This window comes from Canis lupus, chromosome 7, assembly GCF_003254725.2.
Source record: "Canis lupus dingo isolate Sandy chromosome 7, ASM325472v2, whole genome shotgun sequence".
Classification (NCBI taxonomy): domain Eukaryota; kingdom Metazoa; phylum Chordata; class Mammalia; order Carnivora; family Canidae; genus Canis; species Canis lupus.
This window is the reverse complement of record NC_064249.1, coordinates 78,615,724-78,635,244: the sequence shown is the minus strand read 5'-3', so window position 1 is coordinate 78,635,244 and position 19,521 is coordinate 78,615,724. Positions and strand designations below refer to the sequence as shown.

Below are 19,521 nucleotides of genomic sequence, written 5' to 3'. Positions count from 1 at the left end.
ATCCTTAGCATGACACTTGGACATGAGTACTCAAAAGATGTTTATAGACAGGGTATGTTCATAACTGACTCATGTATATACATATCAATGTATAAAAAAAGATGATGCTATTTTGTATATAAATTGTAAACCATAGCCCAAATTTTCCTGTGTTTTATCTAAGTTTTACAGTGTTCTTTAAAATCCAGGAGCTTGCAAAAACAGTTTCCCAAACACTACTCCTGGCAGTAGTGTGCCACTACTTATGTGTGGGAGTCTGGGGTGAGGCCCAAGAGTCTGAAATTTTTAAATACCCACAAGTAGTTATGCAACAGGTGGTCTCTAGATATTTTAAGAACCACCATTCTAGGCACGCCTTTCAGGAAATTCTATGGGCATAGCATCAATTTACTGGAATAACAGTTTAAGAAAAAAAAAAACATGAATATCAACTTTCTCTCCTACTTTTAAATGGTCTTACACAATCAGATCTTAAGGTATATGATAGCCAGCAAGTACAATAATGGTGCTAAAATCTGCAGATAAATGAAACCTACTCGCAGATCCAGAAATAAATGCAGGCACAGAAGGAAAATTTGTTCATAACAATGAAGCAAATCATCAAAAGGAATTTCCCTAGAACAGTGGTAGGTAAACTGGAAGGCATTTAGGGGAAAAAAAAAATTGTGCCAGTATTCTACTCTCATTCTCTCATATAAGGTAGAACAAAAACCAAAGTGCAAAAAGAAACATAGGTAGTTTGAAAAGCTTTGGAAGGTTTCTAAAGAATGACAGAAGAGTCAGAAGTATGTCCCAAATTTTTGTATTTTGACTATAAATAGAATTTTTAAGCCATCATCAAGCACACCACACAGTAAAACGAGAGAAGGGGACAATGATTTTTACATTGTATTAATTCATAACAGAATTAATCTTAGTATCCACAGTTTTAACAAGTCAAAAAACCAATATCCCAACAGAAAATTACGTAGGAGATGCAAGTCACAAAAAAAAAAAAAAAAATACCACTACAGATGGACAACACGAAAAACTAATCAGTGGTCATTAACCAAATAGATGCAAATAGTAGATTACCATCATTATCCACCATATAAGCAAAGGTGTAGAAACTCCCAAGACCTCCAAAACAAAGGATGTGGTCAAATAGACCTACTTTGTGCAGGTTTGACCTTTCAGAAGGCAGCTGGAAACACCGGTCACAACCCTTCATGAACAGACTCTTCCTTGGCTTCAGGAGACAATCTTACAAATGGGCAAAGATATCAACAATCTAAACCATGAAAATAAAACCCAACGTACACCTGTATCTGTGATGAATTGACAAAGAGGCATGTTACAGAATGAAATATGGGATTCCTTGTTTTGAAAACTATGTTAAAGTCTGTCTGAAATGACATCTCCACAAATTATCAAGTCACCCATGTTAGGTTTTCTTTGTATAGGTTCATGTCATGGTGTGTGTGTGTGTGTGTGTGTGTGTGTGTCTCAAGGCTCTTCTTTTTGTGTGAAGGTCTTATCAAATTTCCTCCATATAGGAGACTAGTAAACTGGCTATCACAGACATGATACCAAATTCCCAGAAGGTGGGCAACAAGGGAAAGTGGAGTATGTTGAGATTTTAAGTTCTAGAGCTGATGGCTCTGACCACCCTTCATCTCTGAGTGTCACTGAAACTCTAACACAACCCCCTCGGCCCGAGAGGCTTTCTCAAGACCTCCCCATGGAGGTGTCCCTCGCCTCTGGAAGAGCATGTTGGCTCTGCACATCCTGTGTGTCTCTCCACCCCCGCCCACCCCGCCACACAGCACAGGACCCAACCAAGTGCAGCCTCACCAGGCTCAGCCCCTCATTTCCCATATTAGAAAGTGGGGACCTCAGCTCTGTGTCTTTAGTCCCCAAGATGGAAATGCTATCATTCCCCATCTTTCCTCAGATGAAACACCCCCTCAAGAACTCTCCCCCCAAAGCGCACAGAGGAAAACTCATCTGTGATTTTGTGAAAATATGATCCACAAATACGCCAGTGGTACTGGTTACAGTATAATCGCTAAGTCAAAATGCCCAGAGCAGCAGCAAAGATGTAGGAGGTGCAAGCTCAGCATTAGTACAGATTTTGTGGTGTGTGTACATCCAGAGGGAAGCAGGGAATGAGAGACTGAAGGTTTTTTTTAAATAGGATTTTGATTTAAACACTGCTGTTAGTATTGAACATTCACAGCTAACATGATTTTATTTGAAATCTAAGCATTTAGGATGGGATCAGGGACCATAAAAACTTCCTGGCACCAAACACTTCACAACGTAGTAACTGAGCCTCTGGAGGTGAAGAGGCGGCTAAATGGTTAACACTCATCGCAAAATTTAATTCTCAGTCACCCACCTGTAATGAACCTCCACCCCCACCCCACTCCCCCTGAAAAGAGGAACAGATGGGCATCTCCAACTGGTCCTCACCTGGCATATTGGGACTAGGCAAAACTTGAGAATACAGAGGAGGAGGTGGTTAGGGGATTGGTCCAAACTTGCACTTTCCGGTAGGGCAGCACATATGGTTATTGTGATTAAATTCATTGAAATTAAATATAATCAGAACTTCATTTTCTCGGCCACACTCATATTTCAAGACCCCAACAGGCATGTAGCCAGGGACTACCATACTGGACAATACAGATACACCACATCCCATTGTACCAACTGCTCTTTTAGAGAAACCTGGTCTAGATTGCTTTATACTCTGTGGGTCTATGGTTTTAGAATACTTAATAGGTGCTCAAAAAAATATTAGCTGGAAGGAATGTCGGGTTTTTTAAATGACCCCTCTCATATCAATTCGTATCCATGTTACATGGAACTACATAAAGAGAATATAATCCTAGAAGCATCTTTGAATGACAACTCCCAACACAAAGATTTGGAGCTAATAAGAAGCCTATATAGTAGATAAAGCCAACTTTTTTGTCCTACTCTACCCATAGAACTAAGATCTAGAGAAAACTTAAGCTATAATAGGGTTACCAAGTGGAAGCCAACTTTTTTGTCCTACTCTACCCATAGAACTAAGATCTCAAGAAGACATAAGCTATAATAGGGTTACCAAGTGGCAAGGGGTTAGCGTTGACCTGAAGGACTACACATACCCTAACTCTGACACCCAACTAGGAGTCAAACTGGGCTGAGAATCATGGTGCAGATCTAAGTGTTGTCTTTACCATGGTGCATGGTTCCTGATTTGAGAAGCCACCAAGAAACTCAGAAGTAGCTGCCCAAGGGGGTTGCAAAAAGAGTGTGGGTTGAGTGTAAAAGGGTACAGAGGTGGTTGGGCCAAGTATCTCATCAAGTTTCTAATAGATTTCTGAAGATCCCTGGCCTTGACTTTCTCATCTCCTAAACTCATATGTATTATGTTCATTACACATTATACGGAAAGCCCCACAAAGGTGCAGACATGTTTTCACTGCTGTACAGCCAGATCCTGGCAGTACCATTGCTCAACTGTTTTTAATCAATAATGAATGAATGGTGATGCAAATAATTAAGGGAAGAAACTGAGTTTAAACAAAATTCCCAGAGCAAAAAAAAAACAGAATCAAAGTTAATCTTTTGAGTCTATTTTATTGCAAGAAACACAGCTTGGACATTGTTAGAATCATGGGTTCCTAGTTTGGCTTCTGACCTGGCATCTCAGCAATGAGCAGTCCAGACCATTTCCTCTACCAGCTTAATCCAGGGTTTACTCAATGTCCACACTGCTTTCATTTAGGACAGGAGGTGGGATGGGCGACGGCCGCCCTGGGCATTCCAAGATGCTTAGCAGTATCCCTGCTCTCTACCTGCCCGAGGCCAGTAGCAGACCTCCCTCCTCAGTCAGGACAACCCAAAACAAATCCAGACACTGCCAAATGTCCCTGTACTGGGGGTGGGAGTAGCAGGGAGAAAACAGGAGGGTAGAAATCGCTGCTTCACTCATCTCTGAGCAGAAGCAGCCAGGCAAAATATCCTAAATGATGGAAAAGATCACGAGTACAGTGGACAAAAAGGGCAACGGTCATATGGAGGCAGATCTGCAAGGAGATGGATGCTAATGATGATCACCTAATAGTGTGAATACACTTAATGCCTCTGACTGCACTTGTAGAAAAATGGTGAAGATGGTCAGTTTTAGGTTGCATGTATTTTATGATAAAAATATTCATTAGAAAATTATAGCCTACTTTAGAGACAAGATAACTAATTGCATTGGCAACAGTATTACCGATAAATATTTATATGCCATTTTTATAACTGTAAATGTTTTTTGTACATGTGCAATATAAACATGGTACTTTTTTTGTATATGTTTTTCTTGGAGTTCGATTTGCCAACATATAGCATAACACCCAGTGCTCATCCAACATGATACTATCTGCTTCATGTCATTCTTGCCAATTCAACAAAGACCATCTCAACTGTGGATTATTGAGCAACTGAAGGCAAAAACTTTAGTGACCAAACAAATATTAAAATAAGAACAGAAATAACCAGTAAAACAAAGAGAAACCTAGTAATCAAAATCACTTGAAGTTTTACTGGGAGTAGCTACCACTCTTAGCTCTGGTTTGGCAGATGCGCACACAGCTGGCACTTCACCTGAACCCAGAAGGACAAGACCCAGGGGCATTCTCCAGGTGCGCAGGTCTGAGTGCACTAATGATCAAGTAGAGCAGTCCTAGTTCTTCTGCAGCACTTGCTTCCTGACATAACGATCCAAGTTTGCAATCTCCTGGCTGGAACAGCTTGATATGTTTGGCACCATCTGGAGACCTGAGTAAGAGGGGCCTGTCCCTGGGTCTTGCACCTTCAAGTGCTCCATCATCTTCAACACAAAATAGCAGCTCATTAAAGAGCACATGATTGCTCTGCACTTGGCATCAGGCTTGAGCACTGACACAGTGAGATCTGCAGCCCTCAACATCCACTCCCATGACAAGCACCTCAGGCCCCAGGAAAATGCTCCTGTGCACCCTCCCCCCCCTTTGCCCCATGTCCTTGAAGACACACAATGGCCTCCAGGTGCCTGGGACATCTGTGGACTGTGTAACACCGCCAACACCAGACACTGCTTTGCGGTGCGGGGAGGCACTGGGCAGTAAAAAGGCTGAGAGCCCAGGAAAGGCAAATGAGCATGGTAACCCTTCCTTTCAGAGGGCACGACTGCCAAGACAATTCACACATAGAAACACCATTTCCCAGTAGGGCCTAATGCCCAATTCCGAGCTTCTCCATAGGCTATGAGGCTCCAGAGGCACTCACAGATCAGTACAGTGTTTCCAACCACAGCAATGCAACACGAGGAACATTGTGCAATACTCAATAATTCGTGTTCCCTTAAGTTTGTTTATATATAGGTAGAGGCGCACAACATGCTTAAAGATCATGGTTCTTTACACTGGCAGCCAGATGGAGACTGAACAGAGATGCAAATATATTTTTAATATATTAGATGTTTTGGTTTTCAAAACTTAGAAATGTCCATTTTACTTAAATTCTGATGAAGTTTGCCTATATTAATAGATGTAGGCTTACAGCTACCCGCTTGCCCTGACCCCACCGATTTTCAAGGGCGTGAGTATGCAGAGATACTGATGGAGCACATTCCCCGCCTTCAAGCTCACATATGCCCATCTTCCTCTCACACAGACCCAGGGAGGACCCTGTACACAAGGAGTACTCACCACCAAGGTGGCTGTGGGGCACTAGATAGGAACTCCAGGCAGAAGACAAGCAGGAATAGATGTCATAAAAGCCATATGCAAGAGACCCACACTCAATATCCTCAATGGGGAAACAGAACTTTTCGCCTATAACCAGGAACAGACCAGGGATGTGCACTCTCACCATTACTATTTAACATAGTATTGGAAGTCCTAGCCTCCATAATCAGACAACAAAAAGACATAGAAGCCATCCAAATTGGCAAGGAAGAAGTCAAACTTTTATTCTTTACAGACAACATGATACTCTACATGGAAAATCCAAAAGACCCCAACAAAAATTACTAGAATACACAAATTCAGCAAAGTTGCAGGATATAAAAACCAATGTACAGAAATCTGTTGCATTTCTATATGGTAATAATGAAGCAGCAGAAAGAGAAATCAAGGGCTCAATCCCATTTATGACTGCACCAGAAACCATAAGATATCTAAGAATAAACACCTAACTGAAGAAATAAAAGATCTGAACTCTGAACACTATAGAATGCTTATAAAAGAAATTGAAGAGGACACAGGGAAATGGAAAAACAGTCCATGCTGGTGGATAAGAACATACGTTGTTAAAACATATATACTAACCCAAGCAATCTACATATTTAACGCTATCAGCATTTTTCACAGAGCTGGAACCAACATTTCTAAAATCCATATGAAACCACAAAAGAACCCAAATAGCCCAAAATCCTGAAAAATAAAAGCAAAGCTGGAGGCATTAAGACAGTGTGGTCCTGGCACAGAAACAGACACATCGATCAACGGAACAGAATAGAGAACCCACAACTCTATGGTCAACCAATCTTTGACAAAGCAGGAAAGAACACCCAATGGAAAAAAGTCTCTTCAACAAATGGTGTTGGGAAAATTGAACAGCCACGTGCACAAGAATGAAATTGGAGTGAAACTTTCTTACACCACACACAAAAATTCAAAATAGATAAAAGACCTAAATGTGCGACAAGAAACCATCGAAATCTAGAGAACATACGCAGCAACCTCTTTGACCTCGACCATCGCAGCTTCTTGCCCCTGCGACACATCACCAGGGGCAAGGGAAACAAACAGAAACATGAACTACTGGGACCTCGTTGAGATAAAAAGCTTCTGCACAGCAAGGGAAACAGTCAACAAAATTCAAAAGCAGCCTATAGAATGGGAGGAGATATTGACAAAAGACAGATCTGATAAAGGGCTAGTATCCAAGATCTATAAAGAACTTTTCAAGTTCAACACCCAAAACACAATCAAGAAATAGAAGGTACAAATAGATACTTTTCCAAAGATGACATCCAGATGGCCAACAGACACATGAAAAGATGCTCAACACCACTCACCATCAGGGAAATACAAATCAAAACCACAATGAGATACCACCTTACACCTGTCAGAATGGCTAAGATGAACACCACAGGACACAGCAGGTGTTGGCGAGGATGCAGAGAACAGGGAACCCTCCTGCACAGTAGGTGGGAATGCAAGCTGGTGCAGCTACTCTGGAAAAAGTGTGGAGGTCCTTAAAAAGCTAAAAATGGAGCTACCTATGATCCAGCAATTGCACTACTGGGTATTTACCTAAAGGATACAAAAATACAGTTCCGAAGGCACACATGTATCCCAATATCTATAGCTGCATTATCAACAATCATCAAACTATGGAAAGGATCCAAGTGTCCATCAACTGACAAATGGATTAAGAAGATATGGTCTAGGGCAGCCCTGGTGGCTCAGCGGTTTAGCACCTGCCTTCAGCCCAGGGCAGGATCCTGGAGACCTGGGATCAAGTCCCAAGTCAGGCTCCCTGCATGGAGCCTGCTTCTCCCTCTGCCTGTGAGTCTGCCTCTATCTCTCTATGTCTCTCGTGAATAAACAAAATCTTAAAAAAAATTGTCTAAATACACAACTCAATATTACTGAGCCATCAGAAAGAACGAAAGCTTACCATTTGCAACAACAATAGAGCTAGAGTGTACTATGCTCACTGAAATAAGTCACTCAGAGAAACACAAATTCCAGGGCTGAGTAGGTTAAGCATCTGCCTTTGGCTCAGATCCCAGGGTCATAGGATTCAGCCCCGCATTGGACTCCCTGCTCAGCAAAGACTCTCCTCCTCCTTCTCCCCCTCCCACCACTTGTGCTCTCAAAATCTTAAAAAAAAAAAAAAAAAAGACAAAATTCCATGATATCACTCATATGCAGAATTTTTTTTTTTTTTAAATAGGCTCCACACCCAACACGGAGCACCATGTGGGGCTTAACTTTACAACCCTAAGACCAAGACCTGAGATCAAGAGTTGGCCACTTAACCGTCTGAGCCACTCAGGTGCCCTACCATACCTGGAATTTAAAAAACAAAACAGATGAATACATGAGAGGGGGTGGAAAAGGGAGGGAAACAAACCTTGAGAGGCTCCTAACAACGGAACAAACAGGGTTGATGGAGAGAGGTGGGTGGGGGATGGGCGAGATAAGCAATGGGCACTAAAGGAGGGCGCTGGTTGTGATGAGCACAGGGTGTTGATGTATCACTGAATTCTACTCCCGAAACCAATATTGCAATGTTAACTAACTAGAATTCAAATAAAAGTTTTTAAAAACCAATTTAAATGCAAAACCGTGGAAACAGGGAGTTCTCCCTGCCACTAGGGGGCAGGAGTGGCAAGGGAGGTGGAGGCAAGAGCCCGAAGGCCTGTGAGGCACCAACTCCGGGAGCTCTGGGAGCTCTGTCCATCAGCCAGGGTTAGCCAACACTCATAGGGATGCTCAACCCAGGTTAAGGCAGCACTGCGCCAAGGGCTGGCACACCGAGACACTCTGCACCCATCACAGCTGTGGGGACAGAGACGACACTATGTTTTTCCAAGAAGTTTCCCATTGGCTTAAATACAGAGTATCTTACATGTTGTGCTCAGGGAAACAAGCCAGACAAGGGGGACAAATCCTGCAGGACTCCACTTCTACAAGGTGCTCAGAGCAGTGAGCTTGGAGACACAAAGTCAGAGTCACCAGAGCCGGACAAGGACAGAATGTCAGTTTTGCAAGGTCAAGAGCTCTACACGTGGACAGTGATACAACCACTTGGAAGTACTAATGCCACTGGCCTGGGCGTTGAAAAATGGCTCACGTGTTCAGCTTCGTGTATTTGACCACAACACGAATAAGCAACACTGAAGACAACATCCCTCAGGGGGAACACCAGGGAGCCTGGTCACCCTGAGCTAAGCACATGAGCCAGCACTAAGGTAGAAGCTTGGTGTTAGAAACACTGCTCTTCCAGAAGAGAATGAACTGATTTTCATCCTTTGCCACAATAGTTAAACCCATAGTCCTGGACCCTGAGAAGGTGAGAGTGGGGGGTGGGCACTGCCAGGGGGACCTCGCCAGCCCGGTGCATCAAGGATGGTCTCAGCTACACAGCAGGTGCTCTTCAGACTTGCAGAGGCCAGTCCTTTAATTTCTGCCCTCCTGCCTCTGGCCCGCAGCTCGGATTAGGGTGGCTCCCAATGACCACTGTGAGCCAGCAGTGGGCAAATCGTGGTCTGCCAGGAGGCCGGCCAGAGCTGGATGTTCAGGGCCCATTATTTCTCAAGAGCTGCTAATTCACAGCCGCAGGCACCCCTTCTGATTACATGCTGACTGGCCACGTAGCAGGTGTGGGGGGGGGGTGACTTGGGAAGCCACCAGGATTAGTCACGCTGGGCAGATTTTCAGCTGGGGACGCAAGCATCTGCTCTGTTTTAGCAACACCAGCAGGCCATTCCTCACTACCTCCGTTCAACCCTTTAAAAAGACCACCCACTTAAAAGGTCAACTAAAATGAACTATGTTGGAATAGAAGTTACAGCACTCAACTGGGTGAACTCATTTTATTTTGTTTTGGGCGTGGCGCGGGAAGTTATTCGAACAGAGTAAACATGATCCCATCTGCTGGGAATTTTCTTCCTCACCTCAAAACCAAGAGGAGGCTGGCCAAGTCTGACTGCCAGGAAGGGGAAGGTGAAGCATGCACACCTTGGCGTAAAAATCTAACCAAGGCAGTGTCCCAGGTTTACCACGTGCTAGGCTTGAGGGAAGTTAGGAGGGGGAGATGTTCCATCTTCCTACTAATCAATGAGTTAATCAACTGTAGCAGGTACTGCATGAGCAAAGCACAAAACAAGGTCCATTTCTCAAGTAGGTCACTGCTAACTAGGAAGACAAGACCAAGATGCTCAGGAGAAGGAAAAACCTATCAAGGTAGCAAATGATCAAGGGCTACGGCATCAGGGAGGCCAGCCGCGCTCCAGCCTTCCTTCCAAGCAAGGTCCACTCTTCAGCCCTCCGACTTAACCCCTCCCAAAGTCTGTTCTTGGTTTCTTCCTGCCACTTCCTTCAAAGCCTGCTTTTCCCATGGAATCTGAGAGAACAAGCGAGTGATGTCACATGGCATTCACCTCTCAGTAGGACTCGCTTCACGCAGCCTAATACCCACACAGCTCCAGGTGTAAACTTGCCAAATCCCTGTGCCAGACCCCTGAAAACTCACATGATGTTGTGCATCAACCATACCCAAGACTTCTTGCGAAAACTTCCTTCCCAGTCTCCCCCACTGTAAACGCTGCCCAGTTGACCTCTGCCTGTGTCACAGGCCATCCCTCTGACCCCTGCCTGCTTCCACTGGTGCCCAGGCACACGGGCCTTCCCGTCTGCAGCCCAAGGGAACACATCACAGCCCCAGGACTTCAGCGCATGCACCACTCCCACCTGGGAAACTCGGAGTCTCCTTAGTCCCGAGTCTTCAATGGCCATCTCCTTCCCATGACCCCTTCAGGTCTCTCGACCCCTTCACCTCATCAGGCTCCCTCTATATTTGGTCCCATACCTCACCCACCTGCATCTGCACCGATGCAATTACAGCACAGGCACGCAAACATCTGTAAAATGCACACATTATAATGAAGGGTGGTCACAAAAGGCCCACAAAAAGGGAAAAATCAGATCATATAGGAGGAAGGTGTTATAGGTAACTACCCTGAAGCCACCTGAAAGGCAACTAATAGAGGAGTCTCCCCACAGCAGGGATACATATGGGTGCTCCAGTGCTGGACACTAAACAGACATTAACAACTCCTTTTGTTCTCAAAAGTCCCCTAGACTATCACTTCCACATAACAGATGAAGTGATGCATCTAGAAACCTCGTTAACCTACCCAAGGGCACACAGCGAGCAACGGCTGAGCCAGGGTCCCAACCCCAACAGCTGGGTCCAGAGCCAGTGCTCCAAGCGCCCTACCATGCACAGTCTCTTAGGTTCCTCCTTCCTCACCTCCCACGAAGCCTCAGCCCTATGAAGGGGACCCTTCCTTCTACTCCAATGAGAAGGTTCCTGCTCCAGCCACTGGAGACCCCTTGGCTACAAATGCCAGGGGGCATTTATTCCTTATGTGGCATTCGGGGAGCAGTCCCGTGGTTTACCACTTTCATGTGTGTTATCGACAGCACCAAGTGGCTGGGCATAGGAGAAACTGCAGTCACCATGCACCACCAGCCCTGGCAGCAGAGCCCATGCTCCCCCCTCCCACGACCCGCACATACCGATTCATCTTCCAGTCTGAGTTGGAGGCTCTTCTCTCCCTCCTTGTAGTCCTTGGTTAATTCAGCCGAGCACCACACTTCATCAGGGTCAGGGATCCAGACCCTCGTGTACTGGAAGATTAACACAAGAAAGTCAGGTAAGGAAACAAGCTTTCTGGTGTTTTCCTATGTGTTGCTATCTGTGAGGGGCCCTCAGGTAGGGCCATCTTGACACATCTTCCTAATCGTTTCAGAATGCAAGGTGATCTAATCCCATGGGGCAAGTCGGTAACTCACAGGCCTGGGGACAGAGGGCACCTTCTAGATCTTAAGAAAACACCACAGATCAATGTGATTATCATTCCACTGGCAAGACTACCAAGCCTGCATCTGGTCACACCCACCAGAGCCCCACACCATCATCTCAAGGATGAGATGAGACGACTGCGTCAGACAGACCGGGGCATCTGGTGTGCTACGAGGAGGGATAAACCAGCACCGCAGGCCAAGACCCAGAAAGGCAGGCTAATCTTCAAATCATGGCCACCTCTGCTCTGATAGGCTGCATTCGGGGACAAAGCTGTTTTCCTGAAGGACTGAAAGAACATGTAAGCCGATCAAAAGCATGTTTATATATCCCCACATCATCAGCAACCTCAGTTTATGTGTGCGTGCTCTAGGTCACAAACACACCCAAAAGTCCTGCTCAAGCTCCTGCGGCTGCTGGTCATCAGGCCAGCCAGCTCCTAGCAGGAATGATGCAGCCTTGGCAAGTGAAGGAGCCCTGGCCTCTGCCTCGGAGTGGCCAGCCGGGATGCACGCCAGAGTCACCTGAGCATGTGAACCAGGGTTCTACCTCAGACCAATGCAGAACCTGGTGGACATAGAGCTTCCAAGGAGAGAACAGCATACGCAGCCGTGGAAACCCCAGGTCTGGTGGACCAGAGGCACCTGAACCTGCCGGTGGCCCCTCCTGCCAGCTCTCCATATAGCTGTCAGACCAATTTCTAGTTGTTTTTTTTTTAAGATTTTGTTTATTCATTCATGAGACACACAGAGAGGCAGAGACACAAGCAGAGGGAGAAGCAGGCTCCCTGCAGGGAGCCCGATGTGGGACTCCATCCCAGGAACCCGGGGTCACACCTTGAGCCAAAGGCAGATGCTCAACCACTGAGCCACCCAAGTGTCCCCGATTTCTGAATTTTATAGGTAGGTGATCGCCACAGGCCTATTTGCTTTAGACCTCGGCTACATGCATCCACGCACACACAGATGGTTTCATGGCCACAGGACATTCTCGGCAAACCTGAAACTAAGGGCTCTCATGACCCCAAGTTCAGCCAGAACACGACCTGGGTCAGTGTGGCCTGCCTTCTGCACACAGTGCGGCTCCAAGTGCAGACCTCAGGGCCAGTCAGCCGCCAGGGCACAGGCAGCCCACGGGCCTCACGTCAGCCCTGCTTCTGATGGTGTTCCCCTCCACACGGTCACTGCCCTTTTTATCTGCAGAGCCCGGGCCCTTACTGCACTTAATGCAGATATCCTATTGAGAATAGGTCATGAGAGGCTCACAACACTCATTGACGGGAAAGCGGAGCACCCCCAATATCCCACACAGGATAAGAGGCCAAAGCTGTCTTTAGTGTCATGAGCAATGACGTTCCCTGGGGCCTCCTCTCTGCCTCCAAGCCTGCCACGAAGAGCGTGTCTTTACAGAAACGTCCTAGAGCCTTACAGCACCTCAGCACTCCACGGTAAGGCAGCAGGACTGCTCTGAGCCACCTGCAGAGAAAACTCTGAGTACACATCAACCCTAGCTCTCCACGGTTCTTCTCCCCTTAGGTATTCTTAACCTGCTTCCTTCCCCCACCGTGCAGTAGGCCCACCTCCCATGAGCTGCAGTGACACTTCAGATCCTGTCCCCAAGCCCCAGACGAGGGATCTTTGCTTGGCCTCAGTACTGCTGCCATCCCTCCAGGCCCGCCTCTGGGACCCCTGTCCAGGCAGAGGGAGTACAGACACCAAGGAATTGTGTTCAGTCTACACTCCATGTAAACGATGTCGGGAAAGGCTCAAGGGAAGGGTGATAAGGAGAATGAGAACAATCCTAACAGGAACTCAATGGAGGGAATGATGGTATGTGGATATCGTGGAGAGGCTGGACGTCCCCGAAGCCCAGGGGCCCAGTCATGGTCACTCAGGGGCCCTCTGGCCTGACTCCCGCTACCCATGTGCCACTCACTGACCTGTTAATTGCACCAGCACACCTCCCTGCCTGGCACTAGCTGCTTAATTCTTACCCTGGGAAGCTCCATTCATCTACTTCTGTGAATCTCTTCTCTCTCAATAGACTGCAAATAGATAATGGCAAGAAAACGGTCTCTGTCTCCCCATTCCACAGAACTCAGCACAGCATTGGAGGCATTGGAGGGCCCTAAGGGTGCTTCAGCTGCTCCAGGTGAGGACCTCAGCCTCCCCACCAACTGCGAGCCTGTCGAAAATGCAGGAGCACAGCCCCAGCCACACTCACTGACGCACCGTGTACCCCAAGTACATGCTGTTCTGCTTCTTCAGGATGTGCTCATTCTTCCCTGCCTTCAGGATGGGTCACCAACCAGAGCCCTGGCCCAAAGCCAATGTGTCACTTGTGTTTGTCACTCAGAGCCCATGAGTTAAGGATGGTCTTCAAAAGTGTAAATGGCTGAGAGGAAAGAACAATGTCCAGTTGGAACCTGTTGATTATGTGAAAGTTGAATTTTTTGCATCCATAAAGTTTCACTGCGACACATGTACACGTCCCACTTATGCACTGCCCATGGCTGCTCCGGCGCTTTGGAGGCTGGTGTCTGGTCAGGACAGACCCTGTGGCCCAGAAGCCTGAAAGGTTTCATGTCTGAAAGGCCATTACAGGGCAGGCTTGCTGCCCTCACCCTCCGTACGCACTGTTGCTGCAGCCCAGAATGCCCTCGCTGACTCAAACACACGGGCAGAGCCCAAGGTTCAGGTCCCCACCCTCACTGACCCTGACCATCCCTGCGCCCTCCAGGTTAGCTCTTAGCAGTGCACAGCTGCCCTTCTATGACGTCGTGTTGCAGGCCTGTCATGTCTGTTTCTTCCGTGGCAAGATCTTACAGATATGCTTTTGGGCATCTTCATATCCCTGGCATACAGTAGGTGCCCATTAAATGTTTGCTGAGACAGGAATTAGTCAACTATGCATTCATGAGGCCCCTAGTTTACACGTAAAACACATGGTGATAGCTGCCACGTAACCAAGTAGAAACATGGAGATCTAGACCCTGACTCTAAGGAACATACACCCTCATCCAGCAGGTGCTTCACTTGAGCACAGCCCCTCGAGGGCGACGTGGCCAGTTCAGCAGGGAACAGGCCTCTCAAGAAAAGGGAAGGCAGTCATAACTGATGCCAACTGAGGAAGCAGAGGACCAAGTGCTCCTGTGCCTTCTAAAGGACATCATGTATCACAGACCTGAGCAAGCCAGCCGTAGACTCACGTCAACATCTGAGTACCTGACAAGTGCCCACTGTGCTAGACGCTGTCCTCTCTCCTCCATCCCCACAACACAGACACGTGGATGCGTGTGGAGGTCACAGCCGTTCGAGGTTGAGAACAGCATTAAGTAAGTCAACCCTGGGATTCCCTGGGTGGTGCAGCAGTTTAGCGCCTGCCTTTGGCCCAGGGTGCGATCCTGGAGACCCGGGATCGAATCCCACGTCGGGCTCCCGGTGCATGGAGCCTGCTTCTCCCTCTGCCTGTGTCTCTGCTTCTCTCTCTCTCTGTGTGTGTGTGACTATCATAAATAAATAAAAATTAAAAAAAAAAAGGTAAGTCAACCCTGCATCGCGATGGTGACATGTGCAGGAAGGACCCCCTGCCTTCATCCTACCTTGTGGATTCGCAGCTTAAAGTGTGTACAGATCAGAGCTGGTTACCCAACATCATGTGAGCCACACTCGAGCAACTGATGGGATTGCCAAGGGCAAGTGTAACCATAATCAAAGTTTACTTTGCACGCTGACTTAGCAAACAACTCACCACCCCTTCCCTCCCCAAACCTACCCCCTGCCCAGGAAGATCCATTGCCTCTGTGACCCCAAACAAGGCAGGACATGAGCAATGCAGAGTAAACAGCAAAGACGACAGGCTAGGAAGGGAGGGAGGAGCGCCCCAAGAGCCAGCAAACATGGAAGAAACAGATCTGAGCTGTGGACAGAGGCAGGATGTGGAGGGAGGTCTTTGGTGCAAGGAAAATGTTCTGTAAGCAGACAGAGGTGATGGTTGCAGAGCCCTGTGAATGTGTCACATACCACTGAGCCATTCACTTTAAGAAGTTCTGTTATGCAAATTTCACCTCAATTGAACAGGAGACTGTTTTGGTTGCAGAAGATGCAAACAGCATTGTGTGCACTCTCTAATGGCACGGGTTCTTCTCAAGTCTGAGAAAACAGGAACATGTATTCCTTTAACAAAGTCATCAGGGACTTCTGGGTGGCTCAGGGGGTGAGCATCTGCCTTCGGCTCAGGGCATGATCCCGGAGTCCTGGGATGGAGTCCCACCTTGGGCTCCCCGCAGGAAGCCTGCTTCTCCCTTTGCCTATGTCTCCACCTCTGTCTCTGTGTCTCTCATGAATAAATCTTAAAAAGAAAAAAGCCATCAATTTCACAGACCAGATATGAACTTTCTAGAACCAAGATTCTGTGTTGCCTCTTGGTTTCTTCAAGAATTCCTTCCAACAAATATGACCTCTAGACCAGCTTTCCTGGAGGGAGGTTGTAAGAAGAGAAGCTGGCCGACATAATCCAACCATGGCACCACTCAACTCCTCACCATCCCCTTTGACAAAGGTTAAGTCTGTCATGTCTAAGGAGACAGAAGTCTGACCTCACTATCAAAGAAGGACTTGTGATTTTTCTTTTTGGAAAGAGCCCTGGAGAAGGCAGAGGTCTGTGAACAGAGATACATCAGCACCCAGAGCTGCTTCCTGGGTTTCCCTCCCATCTGCAGGGCCTCCCAGGACAGGTCTCTGCTATAGGGAGCGGCTGCCCATGGCAGGAATGCTCAACCCTGGCTGCACATGAGAGCCACCTGGGGAGCTTTCAAAGCTTCCCAAGAAACATGACCCTCAGACCAAGTACACCAATCCTGGGGGGGAGACCAGCAGCAGTTCTGAAAGCCCTGCAGATGCACCAATGTGCAAGCACGCGTGTAAGCTAGCAGGCTTGAGGGTTCACTTAACTGATCTGCAGGCACCAGACACTGCATCAAGGCCTCCCCTCAGTACCCTGTGATGGAGCATGGAATTCCAGCCCCCATATTCTTGAGCCCGAGGTAAAAGCATTACCTCCAGGAAGCCCCGTGCTACCATGTGGATTCCAGATCAAGAAGGATGCCACATTCATCTGCGTGTGCTCAGCACCAGACAGTACAGCACCATGGCTGGGCATGTGGGCTCCAGAGCCGGGCAGCCCAGTAAGAATTCCAACCAGCACTTATTAGTTAGCCTAAGAAGTAATAAGCTGCTGAGTGGCTCTGAGCCCTGTTTTCTCAGCTGTACAATGTGGGTAAAAGTTAGATATACCTCATCAAGTAGTCCCAAGAATGAAACACAATCCCAAATTACCAGAAAACCATAAGCATTAGACAACAGAGCTGATGATAATAGTGCACATGGGGTCGTCTAAAAGGCAGGAACCAGATGGGATCTTGTAGAGAATTAGAGAATGGGAAAACACCAAGCCTAACATGTTTCCAGGTCACTGGGATCCTTTTGCTATCCTACAAATCATCGTCTATAGACAGCTGTGCCTTGCCTAAAGATCAATACTTAGGTCTAGACTACTTTAACTTCAAAACCCTGAGAGAAGGGATGGTCAATGCTGGCTGGCATTTAAGAATTATCTGCAGATCTTAAAACAAAAACATCAATGTGTGTCCCACACCTGAGTGATGAGGATGAAATCTCAGAGCAGGCCCCAAACACTGTATTTTTCTTAAGCTTCAAGTGAACATTAAAAAAATCACAGTTTCAAGGAAGAGAATCAAAATCAAAATGGACTTTAGGGGAAAAGAGAACAGGGACACTGAAAACATTCACTTCCTAGAATCTAGAGTGACACAACCTTACACTAAAGTAACTAAGTCCTTTAACCATTTCATCTTGGTTTAAAACTCAAGTAAGATGCACAGGGTCTTCACTACGCCGTCCCAAAGAAGATCACGGAGGGTAGAGAGGCACAGAAAAATCTGCTCATGTTCACAGTGAGAAGCTAGAGTCAGACCAGGACCAGACACAGGAGCTGCAACCTGCAGCCCTTGCTGCATCCCCGGCAGGAAACGCTTACCGACTGCTGCAGCTGGCCACCACAGGTACATTGCACAGGCAAAGCATCCCATGTGCACACATAAAAGGAACTACAAGGACGTGCCACATCAGGCCACTGGATGCTTCAAGCAGCAGGCCGACTGGAAACTGGGTGGCAATGTCACCTTGACCTGAAGCACTGTCTCGGCACCATCCCCAGGGGACAGACAAGAGGGGAGATCCCAGCCTGGCCTGCGGGCCGACTAGATGAACCCCACCCATTCTTGCCCGCGTTAGGGCACAACCAGCAGGCACACTGTCTGCCTTGTTCACAGCTGTGCCCCTTCACAGCAGGTGCTGAAACCTCTGCTCTATCATTGAAAAGCCAGGGCTCCAGTTGAGGGGTGCAGGGGGAGTCCCTTTTGCTAAAACTGACAAAGGAGGCAAACAGCATTTCTCAGGACATGAATCTTGTGCTAGAACTCAAAGATGCAGCATCACATTGCTCAGTTGCTACCCTTCAAGCAACAGAGAAGCCACTGAATTTCTTGCCCCAAGACCAGTCTATGATCGGTCACAGTGAGTAGCATCAACAAACATAAGGTCACCAGCATTGAAGTAAGTGGACAGGATGTGAGTTCCAAAGAAAAACAATTGTTAAAAGGCAGGGAGGGGAGATAAGGGGTGCAGATGCCATCCAAAGCAGGAGGGATCGCAGCAGCCAAGGACAGCGAGCTGCTCCCCAGCCTTGCCTGGAGCCCAGGAAGAATGAGCAAGGAAGGGAGCAAAGAACTAGTGCCAGGAGACTCGGAATCCCTCCTAGGCCAGGAAAGCATGTACGCCTCGTTGAGATATTCCTAGCTCAGCTTATTTAAATGAGGCTCAAAAGATAGACACTTTGCAAAGATGTCATAAATAATGTCCTCTGTCTGGTGTAAAGGTGTCCATTTTGAAGCAAGACCTTTACGGATGAGGAAAAGAACACTTCCCAACTAAGCTGACGGTTTCTCTTTAGCAGCATCCACTAGCTGCTTCCCTAGTGCTGCTGTGTCAGAGAAACCACGAGAACACCTTTGCTAATTGGTCTCATAGATAGGGAGTGGGTCAAACTGCATTTTTCTGTACAATAGAGTCTGGAAGACAAAGACTAGGTATTTTTGCCCATCTAAGCAAGAGCCACCCACTATTCTCTCCACTTTTGAGGACTGAAGAACATGTTCTGTATCCTGAGGCCTGTGCCAGTGATTAGTCTCCCAACCTAAGGGAGCAGCTAATTAAAGCTGCATATCCCCACTAGTACCTGCCAGGTAGCTTTCCTTTCTTTGTACTCAGCTCCCACTATAGAGCAAGGTGGTTAAGATTCAGGTGGAGGGCTTAATACCCAAATTGTATAAAGAATTTTTTTTAAAAAAGATTCCATTTATTTATTCATGAGACACACACACAAAGAAAGAGAGAGAGAGAGAGAGAGAGAGAGAGGCAGGCAGAGACACAGGCAGAGGGAGAAGCAGGCTCCATGCAGGGAGCCCGATGTGGGGCTCGATCCCGGGACTCCAGGATCACTCCCTGGGCTGAAGGCGGTGCTAAACAGCTGATCCACCGGGGCTGCCCATGAAGAACTTCTATAACAAAAAATTATTTATATCATAAAAAATTATATCATTTTCCAAGAAGAAATACAGATGGCCAAAAGACCCATGAAAAGATGCTTAACAGCTCTCATCAGGGAAATGCAAATCAAAACCACAGCGAGATATCACCCGACATCTGTCAGCATGACCATAACCAGAAAGACAAGGAGTAACAAGTGTCAGAGAGCATGTGGAGAAAAAGGACCCCTTATGCACTCTTTGTGGGACTGTAAACTGGTGCAGCCACTGTGAAAAACAGTATGGAG

The 19,521-nt window shown here is 47.1% G+C and overlaps 1 protein-coding gene across 2 annotated transcripts in view; it reads right to left on the bottom strand.

Annotated features, from left to right (window-relative positions):
• MYO5B (myosin VB) overlaps positions 1-19,521 on the bottom strand; it is a 334,661-nt gene that overhangs the window by 172,652 nt on the left and 142,488 nt on the right. For both annotated transcript variants that reach the window (XM_025429624.3, XM_049111936.1), the window contains exon 2: positions 11,322-11,432. In XM_025429624.3, coding sequence (XP_025285409.1) covers positions 11,322-11,432 — 111 coding nt within the window. The remainder of the gene's footprint in view (positions 1-11,321; positions 11,433-19,521) is intronic.